The sequence below is a fragment of the Leptonychotes weddellii genome, chromosome 8 (genome assembly GCF_054177405.1).
Source record: "Leptonychotes weddellii isolate Sample4059 chromosome 8, ASM5417740v2, whole genome shotgun sequence".
NCBI classification, from domain to species: domain Eukaryota; kingdom Metazoa; phylum Chordata; class Mammalia; order Carnivora; family Phocidae; genus Leptonychotes; species Leptonychotes weddellii.
In genome coordinates this window covers 99,341,339-99,354,261 of record NC_138376.1, presented here as the reverse complement: position 1 = coordinate 99,354,261, position 12,923 = coordinate 99,341,339, and the positions used below count along the sequence as shown (strand labels likewise).

General features: G+C 35.1%; 1 protein-coding gene across 1 annotated transcript in view; it reads right to left on the bottom strand.

The window, feature by feature from the left end:
* Window positions 1-12,923, bottom strand: part of LAMA2 (laminin subunit alpha 2) — a 576,425-nt gene that overhangs the window by 74,163 nt on the left and 489,339 nt on the right. Inside the window, exons 42-45 of the mRNA XM_081828983.1 lie at window positions 10,751-10,867; window positions 8,716-8,898; window positions 7,143-7,148; window positions 3,895-4,049 (exon numbers count right to left, since the gene is read on the bottom strand). Of these exons, the coding sequence (XP_081685109.1) occupies window positions 3,895-4,049; window positions 7,143-7,148; window positions 8,716-8,898; window positions 10,751-10,867 (461 nt within the window). The remainder of the gene's footprint in view (window positions 1-3,894; window positions 4,050-7,142; window positions 7,149-8,715; window positions 8,899-10,750; window positions 10,868-12,923) is intronic.

Sequence of the window (12,923 nt, the reverse complement as noted above, 5' to 3'; positions counted from 1 at the left end):
AAGTGAACCGAAACCATCATCAGAGAAGACCCTGGCACTGAGTAAATTCAATATCTGAGGCAGGGTATAAGCGTCATTGACATCATAAGATGATCAAAGAGAAGAAGTCAAGGTCTGACTGGAATTCATGAGTGGAGCTGAGCAGCAGATTGAGCTATAGGAAATCATATCCAAGTTCCTAGTGGGGCTGGATTAGTAATCAAAAGGAATTGTGTGTGTGGTCTGTTTTATCCTTATTTCACAAATGCTTTATAGGCTTGGCCATCGAGCCATATTATGGCTAATTTAATCACAACTAACTTCTTTTTGTTTAAAGAATACAATGTGGGGCGCCTGGGTGGCTCAGTCGGTTAAGCATCTGCCTTCGGCTCAGGTCATGATCTCAGAGTCCTGGGATTGAGCCCCACATCGGGCTCCCTGCTCAGCGGGGAGCCTGCTTCTCCCTCTCCTCCCTGCTCGTGCTCTCTCTCACTATCTCTGTTGCTATCTCTGTCTCTCCAATAAATAAATAAAATCTTAAAAAAAAGAGAATACAATGTAATAATCCTCCTTATTTGCTGTTTAGAGAAGAAATGACTGAATGTGGGCAAAATACATGACTGTTTGATCACAGGATTGGTTTCTGTCCTTGCTTGGGTACACCTGGTGGAAATGATAGCGACCTCCATGATGATGTGTTGAAAAGGGGATTACCAAAGTGTAGATGACAGAGCACTGAGTACCAAAGCCTAACTGAACTGAGGAAATCCTATCTGAGAATTGAAAGGCTAAGAGAGTAGCCATTTTAAAACGAAGGATATTTAATGGCAGTAGGAGTTACAATTAATCTACTTTCTGGCATACTTTACATACCTAAAAAATATGGTTCTCTGAACAAAATGACGTTGTGACGCCCTAAATGCCATTAACTTATTTTGTAAAGTAGCCTATTGCTCAACTCTTACACATTTATATGAAAAACCCTCTGGATTTTCTGTTTTCTGGCTTGTGGTTTTGAATATACCCTCAGTACCTGAAAAATTCAGGGAGCCCAAACTCTTGGTCAGCAGTCCAAAGCTACTAATCTCTGCTTTAAAATACCTTGTGTTTTGATTTCCAACTGTAGAGATTTCTTAAACAAATTAAAACAGGTAAATCAAAATATAGTATTTATAAATTTCTCCAGAAGAAGTTGCTAGAACATTTCCCTCTCATAAGAAGGGAGTAATTTCTGAAACACAAACATCTCTTAGAATGTTTGGTTTTATCAATTATTGTTATTTCTAATGTGAGCCCTTTGTAAGACTCCTAAACAAAAATCACTAAGCCTTAGGTATCTCCAAGGCATTCCTCATACAACATTACCAATGAATCATTATGAACTCAATTAAACATTATTGAGGATCTCATTATTATATCTATTGGATTTTCACTGCATTTCTCTCATCCAGTAACTAGGTCATTTGTTTAAAAAGAGTATGAGCTGCTCAATTTCAGAGTCAACAAACTAAAGAAAGCTACTTTAAAAGAAATGTCTTTAATTTCTTGGTCATATTGAGTATGTGTCAGGGCCACATACAGACACTCATACCAGGTTACAAATACATTTATAAAATCACGCAAATGTCATCTTCAATTAGTACAAAACTCTCTTGAAAAAAAAATTGGCTCGCTTACATATTTCTAACATCTTATAAAAAATAAGACACTTTGTTGTAACTTCCATTTCAAAAAATGATTGAAAATTTCCTTGAAAGTCATGGGCAATGGTTACTTTTTGTAGCATTTCTTTAAACCTGTCTTTCATTTTGTATTTTGAGACAATTTTATATACTTAACATGCCAGAATTTTATCTTTTTCCCTGCGCAGGGGGAGGGGTAGGAGGCAGCATTCACAACTGATGAATATATGGCATATTTCTAGATTTCTTTACAAGAAGAAATAATAAAAATGACCAGATTTCCCCACACGATGACTAAGAAAATATGGCTAAGTGTGTGATTCACCAGAGAATATTACTATTATTGCTTTTTAAAATTAATATTGCAAACAACAGGAGTGGTATCTCAAGCTCTCCCTTTCTCTAGCTACTTCCACCTGCTACAGTTGGGGCTCTTATTAAAGTTGTCTTCTTCGTAGTTTCCTCTCATTTATGCCCCAAACGACTTCTAAATTCATATTCAAAAAACACAGCTCTGATAATATCACATTTCATGTTCAAGAACTTTCAGCTTCTCCTTACCAATAAGATTCATCCCAGGAATAATTCTGGCTAAATGAAATTGCTTACTTTGCCATCCAAGGCCTAACAAGACCTGGCCTCCATTGACCTTTCCAGTTTAATGTTCACTCGACCAATAATCCTGGAAAACTAGACCACTCTTTCTTGAAATGATCCTGAAACTTTCTTTCCTCTCTGCCTTGGTTCATTCTCAGAATGCTCTCCTTCCTTACTCTCCCCATCCAAATCCAGCACTACCTCACTCAAGGCCTAGTTCAAATTCTCGTCTTTGGGAAATCTTCTGGCCCCTATTAGAGGGGATCTTTTCTTTCAGAACTTTATAGCACTTCCCATTGCTCATGCAATGTAGCACACTATTTGGCATTACCTTAGAGTTATTTATGTACATGTCTTATTTCTTCTATGGTGTTACAAACTATATAAGTAGAAGTTGCCTTGAATATAGGAGATGCTTTTTCTACATGGGCTAAATCTTAGCTAAAACCCCAAACCTTGAACTAACATCTACTTCTTTTCACTTTGTGCTTCAAGTATACAATAATCTTATGTCATCATACTGCCCACATGGTTTTCAGATTGTAACTCAATATATGTGTTCTCAACCCTATCTGCTTCTTTACTTTGACCTTATGTACATCATCTTGATGTTCTCAACCCTATCTGCCTCTTTCACTGTGAGCTTATGTATATCATCTTGACTAATTTTTTTTATCATTTTCTAAATTTCTCCTTAGGCATGAATTCCTTTTTAAAGTGCACCTTGAACTTATTGTCTTAACCTTGTTTAGAGGTATCATCTATGTATAAGGAGGAGAAATGATATACTGCTCTTTGGGCATTATATTCTTGGCCACTACTCAAAAAATTATAAGTTGATGGATTAAGAAAGGGCATTTCTGGTCATTCTAGTTTCAAAGTTGTTCAGAAAATGGAACTTTCGAGACGGAAAACTTGGAGATCTAAAAAGATTTGCGTTTAAACCTGACAACATAAACTGTTATTTTTTTTCTTCTATTTCTAAAGTCACCATGGGATGAATTTGCTAGTCTAGATAAAGTTTCACATTGGCACTTAGCAATTCTACCCTGGTTCACCAGGTTACTATCTTCTAGAAAGTTCTTCTCTCCTAAGAGTTTTCTAATTGGGTTAATAAAGAGCTAAATTTTGATATAAGTGAGGTATTAACAAAAAACAAGAAACCCTGCAGAAATTGTAACCAAAATAATTTGTATAGTTGTAGTACTCAGACAAAAAATATAGAAAATAATGGTTGTTCATTGCTATTACTCTATATAACCTTGTTCATTCATTGCTGATACAACCCTACTGGTTGGCCTTTTTTGCTTTCATCAAAAGCATTCATGCCTTTTAAACATACAATAGTAAGATTTCCATCTTGCTCTTTGTGCTACTCTATTCAAACAATGTTGAAATATATCAAAATTCCCATTTCTATAACAATAAATGGTGATTATTCTTCCTATGAGATGTCTTTTGAAATTTATGGAAAAAAAATCTAAACTTTTTTCCTCCCCTCCCCCTAAAATTGCTTCAGGTTAAAGGAAAATGACCAGTGATTAGTCAACAGGATACACTGGGGGAAGGCATTCCCTCTGGGAATAATACCCAAAATGACAATCAATTACTGACACTGAAAATAAAAAGAGCTTACAGAATTAGCCTGTTTCCGGGCTTGGTTTATCAGTTCCTTTATCTCAGAGATGTTTTTCTTTAGGTTATCCTCAAGTTCCTTGATGGGTTTGAGTCTATCTATCAGACGATCAGCTTCTTGTTCTAGATTTTTCACAGTGGCATTGGCATCTGCAACTGCATCAGACAAGATGAGCGCTTACCACACATACACACAGAAATGAAAACAGTAGTAGGCTTCATTAAATAATTGGAAGGATTTCATCTTATTCACATGATAAAGCAGGGTGATGACTGCAGAAGCACAGTGTGTGGTGGCAAATGGGAATATTTCAGCTGGGACTCAGGCCGGCCAAAGCAGAGGTGTTAGAGATAGAGGACCAACATCTGGCTTTGTGATCAAGGTGGAAGTTAGCGTTGAAGGTAGAGAATACGATGACCTCAATTCGACGATTAATTTCTAGCTTCAGCCCAAAAGCTAACCTTTATAGAATTTTAGTCACAGAATCTAGGAAATGAAAGTGTTTTAAAATGTCACTTCGTCTGTCCAAGCCAGAAATGTATTTAAATCAGGGTTCTCGGGCGCCTGGGTGGCTCAGTTGGTTAAGCGACTGCCTTCGGCTCAGGTCGTGATCCTGGAGTCCCGGGATCGAGTCCCACGTCGGGCTCCCTGCTCAGCAGGGAGTCTGCCTCTCTCTCTGACCCTCCCCCCTCTCATGCTCTCTATCTCATTCTCTCTCTCAAATAAATAAAATCTTTAAAAAAAAAAAATCAGGGTTCTCACACCAATTGGTTTTCTTTCTTTTTCTCATGCTCTTTGTACGTCTTAAAGAGAGAAGCTATCAAAATGTCTTCTGAAAACATTTCAGTGTTGACCAACCCTTAGACTGAAGGCCTACATTAAACTTTAAATCTTTTATGCTGTAGTTCATTTTCATTTTGAAGAATAACTGATTATCCTAATCTCTATATTAGGTTGAACCATATTAAATGGCCATTTTTATAGGTTCCAAAAAAGGTTGAATATCAACAATTTCAAAAGGGGTTTAACCCCCAAATAATTGAAAGTTATCACTGATCCATAGACTTTCAGCATGTGCTTTTCACAGGAGGGCAAATGACACATGGAAACCAATGACTCTATCTCGAGGATGCCAGCCGTCTTACCCAAACCTTGCCGTTCATTATCTGATTGAGCATGTATTCCTCTGCTTTCTGTCACTGTGACTCTGATAAAAAAGTAAAACTGCTTAAGGACCAAGGCTGTGTGCCCTGCTCAGCTATGAATGATTGGCTCTCTGGTGGCCAATGGACCACTGAGAACTAATCTCGGGAATGAATCAAAGGTGCTCAAAAGGAAGGACATGATTATTTTTAAATTTTTAAGCATATTTATTTATTTATTTTTTATTTTTTGAGAGAGAGAGTGGCGGGGCACACACACGCACACACACACAGGTAGCATGAAAGGGAGAGAGAGACTCTTAAGCAGGCTCCATGCACAGAGCGGAGCCTGAGGCAGGACTCGATCTCACGAACCTGAGATCATGACCTGAGCCAAAATCAAGAGCCAGTTGCTTAACTGACTGACCCACCCAGGAGCCCCAGAAATTATTATTTTTAAACTAGGCTTTGAATTATTTTGAACTCATGCTCATAAATATGAACAATATTGTAAGTGATGTTTAAAAGGACATAAGTCTATTATTAAATTTAAGTAACAGAGTTGCTAGATCAAAGCCTGAAATGCAGGTTACTGGGGTCAAAGCCCTGGTTACATAATTGTATATTCAACACAGACACAGTTACCCCTTTGTTTTGTATACTTTTAAAAAACCATTTGTCCATTTTTTCCTTCCTTTAATTCCCCAATATTACCCTGATATTCTATAAATTATTCTGGAATTGAGAAAAAATGATTTAATTTAGACTCATGGGAAAAAGAAAAAGAGTAAAGCAAAGACTATTTCAGCTTCAACCAAGAATGCATTCTTTCCTTTGAAAGCTCTCAGATTCTTATCAAATGTTTCCAAATGAAATCCAAAGGTTCCCCACCTCCCTCATTTTTTTTTTTCCCCCTTCTATCTTCTGGAGCAGTTGAAGTCTTTTGGAAATTATCTTCTTGACGGTTTTAAAAATAAAACCTCTGTGATATTGAGTCTGATAATTTTTTATATAGTAATTTTTAAAAATTTGTGACTTTCTTCTATAATTATTTGAGTGTATACATTTTAAAATCACTTTTGAAGATAGATTATGATAATTCAATGTTTTTCTAGAAAATTATCGATCTCTTTTAGGCTCTAAAATTCATTAGCATAGAGTTTTGACAAGTACTCTCTTACGTGTTAAAAGTTTCCCCCGCCGTATCTAGTTAAAGCTCCTTTAGAACTTTGCCTATCTGCGCTTTATTATTCTCGAGTAAGCCTGCCAAGTATTTAAAATGTTTTATCTTTACACTCCTAAGGATTCACCTCTTGGATTTATCAAGTGTATTATTTTCTGTCTTCTAATTCACCATTTTTTTCATCTTCTTTAGTTTTATTTTGTCTAACTTATAGGGTTGATAACCTAAATTGTTTATTTCAGTGCTGCTTTAGTAATGTAATCACCCCCATTCTCCACTGAAGACAGCCTTGGTCATATTTTTCAGGTTTCGATATGCTGGATTTTACTATTATTATTTTCCATTCTGCAATTTTATTTTTGACTTTGAATTTAAACTATGAGATGTTTAAGAGAGAATATATCCCAATAATTGCTCATTTGATAAGATCTAATTTTATTAGTTTTATTATGTGCTTCTCCAAGTAGAATTCTCTAGAAGTTGAGAATAATTATTCATAAGGATGGGGGAAAGTGAGCATCGGGGGAGAGAAGTGATGATAACAACACTTAATCTATTTTAATCCTACTGCAAAGAAGTTGTTTGAACTTCAGTGGCTGAATCTGTCTTATTGGACGAATTACAATTTAGTTCAATCTGTGGAAGAATTCTGTTTTCTACTTTTCTGTTGGTATCATACAGGTATTTCACTAATTTCTATAATACAATTGAAAGCATTTTATATCAAATACATCCACGTGCTAACTTTTTGTAAAAACAGATGTCTTTTTTTAATATATCTAATATTAATACTGTGACACTGGAAAGAATAGCTATATAAGGTTAAAGCAATACCAAAACATGGTAACATGCAAAGCTGAAGCATTTGCAATAGGCAGTCAAGCAAAAGTTACTGAAAAGTATGCAAGTAAGCATATACATACTGATTTCTTCAGGTAGTTTCATATGGAAGCAAAACAAAAAGAAATTAGAAAATTCATGAGGAAATATTTTTATAGATTTTATAAAGCAGTGATTATCAAAAAAATGGTACTTTTCACAACAGGTACTAATTACAAATGCACCTTATTTTAAGTCAAACAAGTGTGATCAAATAAAAATCCACGAACACATGTCAGTTAGCAGGCTATTGTTCATATTGAAAGAAACTTTATTATGATGTTCTAATAAGATAGAAAACAGACCCAGTTGAATTAATATTACAGGTAACTATCTCTAGATAGAGGGTAGGATCAAAAGGTTAGAGATAAATATTATGCAGAGGCCACTGTCAGTTGAGAATCAATCTGAAATTGAATGAAATAATATCTTCAATTATAAAATAAGAGAATGACTTTAAAACTTATTTTCACTTGTGGGGAGGGAGATATTGTGATCTGGCATGCATTGGTACCATTTATTCGGATGGAATCTTTGAACTACAGAGAACAGCTATCTCTGGGCTTATATAAGAAAAAATGAAAAAAATGATTGTATGGCCTCTTTTTCTTTTTTTAAGAAATAGCAAATTATAAATCCTCCCTAGCTCTGAAATCCACGTTATATATGTTTGCACTCTTCCTTGCTCTTTAAGGAATCATGGTAGTAGCATTTACTATTTTGTAGCATCATTAGCATTTGATTTGAGGCAATGGTGCTGAAAAATCAGCACCTGAATTATAGAACACCTAACGTCTATAACAGTGTTTCTGTTATTACACGCTACCAACATTTGGATACCCAATGGAAATGTTGGTATATAAATAGAGGGCTAGTCTCTTCAGAGTGACAAGTACAAAAAAAAATCAAGTCTCTCCTTTGGTGAAATCACATACTAAGACAATGTTGCATCACTTCAAAGAATGGAAAAAAGACTATAAAAAATCATAATGTTTATTGACTACAGTTTATAATTTAAATTATCATTATATTAAGTTCTACCATATTTTCTCAGTAAATCCTTATTAACTTGCTATAATTTAATGTAATACACAAACGTTGTGAAGAAATATTGATAAACTAGATACTTTAACTTCCTGAAAATAGTTAAATAATTTATGTAAATTTAAATAATAAAATATTAATATTTTTGAATTTTAATGCATTTCAGGTTGATACCATTTTAATATCCTGTTCTAACAGGCCTGCTGGTAAGTATGCTCCTTGACCTCTATGTTCCATAGAACTTCACCAACTCAGATGATGTAATTCCCCAAGTACAACTGTATTTTCAATTACCCTGAAGGATTAAAAAAGTATTTGGCATCCCTATATCAAAAATCATGCAGATTTTGATAATTCTGAATACCCTCTTGACTGGACAAAATGTGGATGAAGAAAGCACTAGTGCAGAGCCTGGGGACTTGGATTCTAGCCACTCGATTCCTGAGCCCAGTGTATGAGGAGAGCAGACAACATCGCTGTGGGGTCTCCTCCACCTCTACAAGTTAGGAGTCTAGGGTCCTTTTATAGTGTGAAGAAACACATGACATAATCAAAGGAAAAAGGAGATCTTACTGTTCTTCGAAGGATCTTTTACCACAGCATTTGTTTTGGCTACGCTGTCTGCTAGTTGATTGTAATTTTTCTTCAGGCCATCAAGGTTCTGGTGGAGATCTTTAATCTGTGCCAGTACATCTTTTGCTGTGTCATTGGCTTGTCTTGCTTTGTCCTTAACGACTTGCAGTTTAGCGGCTGTGTCTGTTGGCAGGAGAGCGTGTGAGGGACGAAGCAAAGGGTCTAGAGTTAGGGGCTCGCACCACGCCTGTCAAAGGGAGGCTGCAGCCAGCCCACCTCAGGGGCACATGCACAAAGGGAAAGGCTGAACTCTGCCTCATTTGGTTGGAGCAAATGAAGTAAATTTTTAGCTAAATTAAATTTTCTCAGGGACCTTTGCTATGAATACCTGATTAGCTCTTAAGATAGCAAAGTGATTATTCTAAATGTTCATTGTATAAGGGTATATTGTGATTTGCTGCCGAACATATTACGGAGAGAAATTTATCCACAAGTCATAGTTTCATCAAAACTAGGTTTAAGATTTAATCTGCACATTCCGAAGGGGGAATGATGAATGAATGTACTTCAACTTAAAGATGGAGAGACTCTCTCAGGTATTTTAGACCTTGTGTTTATGTACTTATATTTGTTTTCAGCATTGGAAACTTTCTATGTACGCCCTTACTATTGAAGGAGATGACAAGCAATCCTGGACGGTTAGTTTTTTTTTTTTTAATGTTGAAAAAGAGTAAAAATCATTACTATTTCCTGTGTTTTATAAATGTATGCATTAGTTCCCCTGATCATAATTTGTATAAAAAACATATACTGAACATATAGATGCCTACTAGTATGTGTAGATGACTCGTTAAGGCCACGGGCTCCAAAGTTAAACTGTGGGGTTCAAATCTCATACACACCACTTTCAACAATGACCTTCAGCATTCTGTTTCATTTCTTAAATTCCACATATGAGTGAAATCATATGGGATTTGTCTTTCTCTGATTTATTTCCCTTAGCATGATACTGTGTCTCAGTTTGTCCCCTGTAAAGTGGGGATAACTCTATTAATTTTGTAGGATTACTGTGAGGATTACACACACTTAACAAGCATATTGAGTAAGCACTCAATAAACATTAGCAGACTTTGTTATTATTGTATCACATTATTAAAATATAAAGGATAGTGCTTTCAGGAACTAATACCAAACAATAACTTCAAGTACTTATAATAGGTAGGAAGATATTACAGACACGGTTCAGACATTAATGTTTTCGAAGCTGAAACACTTAAGGAACTGAACTTTGCCAAGAAAGATGTGCTGACTGTTGCCAGAGGGGAGGGCTGTTGGGGGGAGGGGCAGGATGGGTGAAGGGGGTCGGGAGATACAGGCTTCCAGTTATGGAATGAATATGTCATAGAAATAAATACACAGCATAAAGAATATAGCCAATGATCCTGTAATCGTGTTGTATCAGGACAGATGGGAGCTACACTTCTGAGTATAGCATAACCTATAGACTCATTGAATCACTATGTTGAACACTTGAAAATAATGTAACACTGTGTATCAACTATACTCAAAAAAAAAAAAAGAAGTAAAGAATGATGTGGGGAAAGGCTCTCATCTGTCATGTAGGTATTATAATCACCTGTGACTTTGTAGCAGAACATTTTAGAGAACAGTACCCATGTGATTTCATATTTTCCCATTAACATGAGATTACAAACAATATCATTTCTAATAATCTTATTAGAAAGATTTTATGGGCTGACACATGGAAGAACAGTATAATAATAAGATGGCTATATTTTCCTTTTTGCAACATATACCAATGGATATCAGCTAGGGTAACAAAGCATAAGAAATATCACAGGGTAAAGTATGGCTTAGTTTCTCATTCTCACAAAGAAAAATTCATAAGTAAGAAAACCAATATCTAATTTTCTGACAACAGTCCAAGTGTAATGTCAGAAAAGATGGTAAATGTTAGAACATTCTTTAATAGTTCAGGTCAACTGACACAGTTTGTAGTGTCCCAAATGCTTACCATTTGGAATGGCAGACAGCTTCCCCAAAGTGTCATTCAAAGCTCTCAGGAGATCCTCATTTCTAACATCTGCATTTTCTAATCTGGTTACTAAGCCATTCAGATAGTCATCATTTTCTGTGAATGGAAAACAAAAAAAGAATGAAACAATTTTAATCATCTCTGAGTTTACACATCTCTGATATGGATATGTAATTTCAGATTAACATAAGGTTTATAAAAGGCAGGAGAACTAATTTAATTCCTTTAATTTATTGGCATCTATCAATAAATACATTTCAGATCATAATATAAAATAGGTGTTTATGAAATGACCATTTCACTCTGCAACAGGTTCAACAGCTATGTTTTCTTCTCGGTATCTGATCTTTATCTGACTTAATTTGAGGGTTTTCTATTGAGAAAAAAACTGCAAAAGAATCAATCGCTTATTGCATTTGTAATGATGCCCTCTTGCCATTATTCCCATTAGTGTTACTTATTTTAAAAATTTCATCACGAAAATGGATCACTGGATTAGTTTTTAAAAATCTCAAATAGATATGATTATTAAGTAGAATCTCCCAACTTCAGTAAATACCGCATTAATACATAGTTGAAAATGAATGAAAAAACAACTTCTAGTGCATTTCTGATAAACTGATATTTTTGTTAAATAGAGAAAATAGTATTTTACAAATTGCCCTCAAATAGGCTTTTTAGAGGTTTTTTTTCTTGCTACCTTAGCATGATTTCTTTAACATTAAAAAAAATCACTTACTGGGGATAATTTAGTATTATAAGTGTAAATTTTTCAACTTCTTTCCACTAGTTTTTAACATTGCCCAAACTTTGGTTTAGTTTGTATAGTAGCAACTGAGAGCTTCAGAGTTTGAGTGTAACAATATAAAGGGTAAAAATTATAAAATCTTTTAGGGGAAAGAAAACAAAGATCCAATCTGCTGATAGAAGAAAGAAGTTTAGAAATTTTGCTTAGGTACACATCAAACTGCAAATGTATCTTAAGACCAAATCTGCCTTTTTTTTTTTTAAACACTATTTATTAGTGACAAGTGGAATTCAATAAATGAACGATATAAAACTCTGTGCTTCCTATAATACTTTTCACCTTTCCTGACTGGATAAAGCAGATCATTTATTTAAAAAATATTTTACATAGTTTATTTTGCCATAATATTTGTTTCCTGGGGAGATGCAGGCTGATCGTTTAAATTAGCTCTACAGAAACGCAAAATGTAAATAAAAGGCAGAGTCCTCAATTACTTGTATGTTTCGCTTGTATGTATTGCTTGTATGCAGATCCCTCGTATAGGCAGCAAACCTGACTTCTCAGGGGAACTGAGCAGGCCCCTGTCAGCTAGAGAAGGATCCCTGCCCTTTACTGGCCTTCATCCGGGGAGAAGAGCAAAGGGAAAGGAAGATGAAGGATTCTTAACTATCAGTACTCTGGCTGTGAAAAAGAGGATTGCACATATTAATTAATGAGCCACTTCATTTCACATAAGGCTTTTATAGGCAGACAGATTAAACCACTGTTATACAACAGTAATGCAAGGACATACTACAGTTTAACACGTCTGCCTTTAAGTTCCAAGCCAAAGACCTGACATCATTGAAAAACAAAGCATAAAATATCCTAGCGAAGCATGGTTCGAAAACATCAATATGTCCATTTCAGTCACTAAGATGTTATTATTTTCAATTCCAGTACCTCAAAATAGACTTTCTAAGTAATTAGATTTTTTCCTCTGTCAATCATGATTCATCTTTGTTTTAATACTTCTGTTATTTTCACTGTTTGTACTAAAATAAAATCTTTGGATAGGTTATTGAAAGTCTACTTTAAGAGAGAAAGCTGGTCTGATTATGACTGTGATCGCCATGTGAATTCCTTGAGAATAAAGGGCTGTTCTTTCGATATTACCTTGGAAGTCTTCATCAATTAAGGAAATGGAACAGTACAAATTTTATTTCTTAGCTTCTTGATTGGATTTGATTTTTTAAATAATGAAGCACTCAAAATGTTCTGGCAAGCAAGATCTTCACGTACAGTGAAAGAACCATTAATTTCAAGGGCATCACTTGGTTTATACTATTTTATGCATTCAAATAGCAAATACTGGCTGAACAGTCAGGCTAATTATTCAGAAGAGAGATTGATCCGAAGAACATT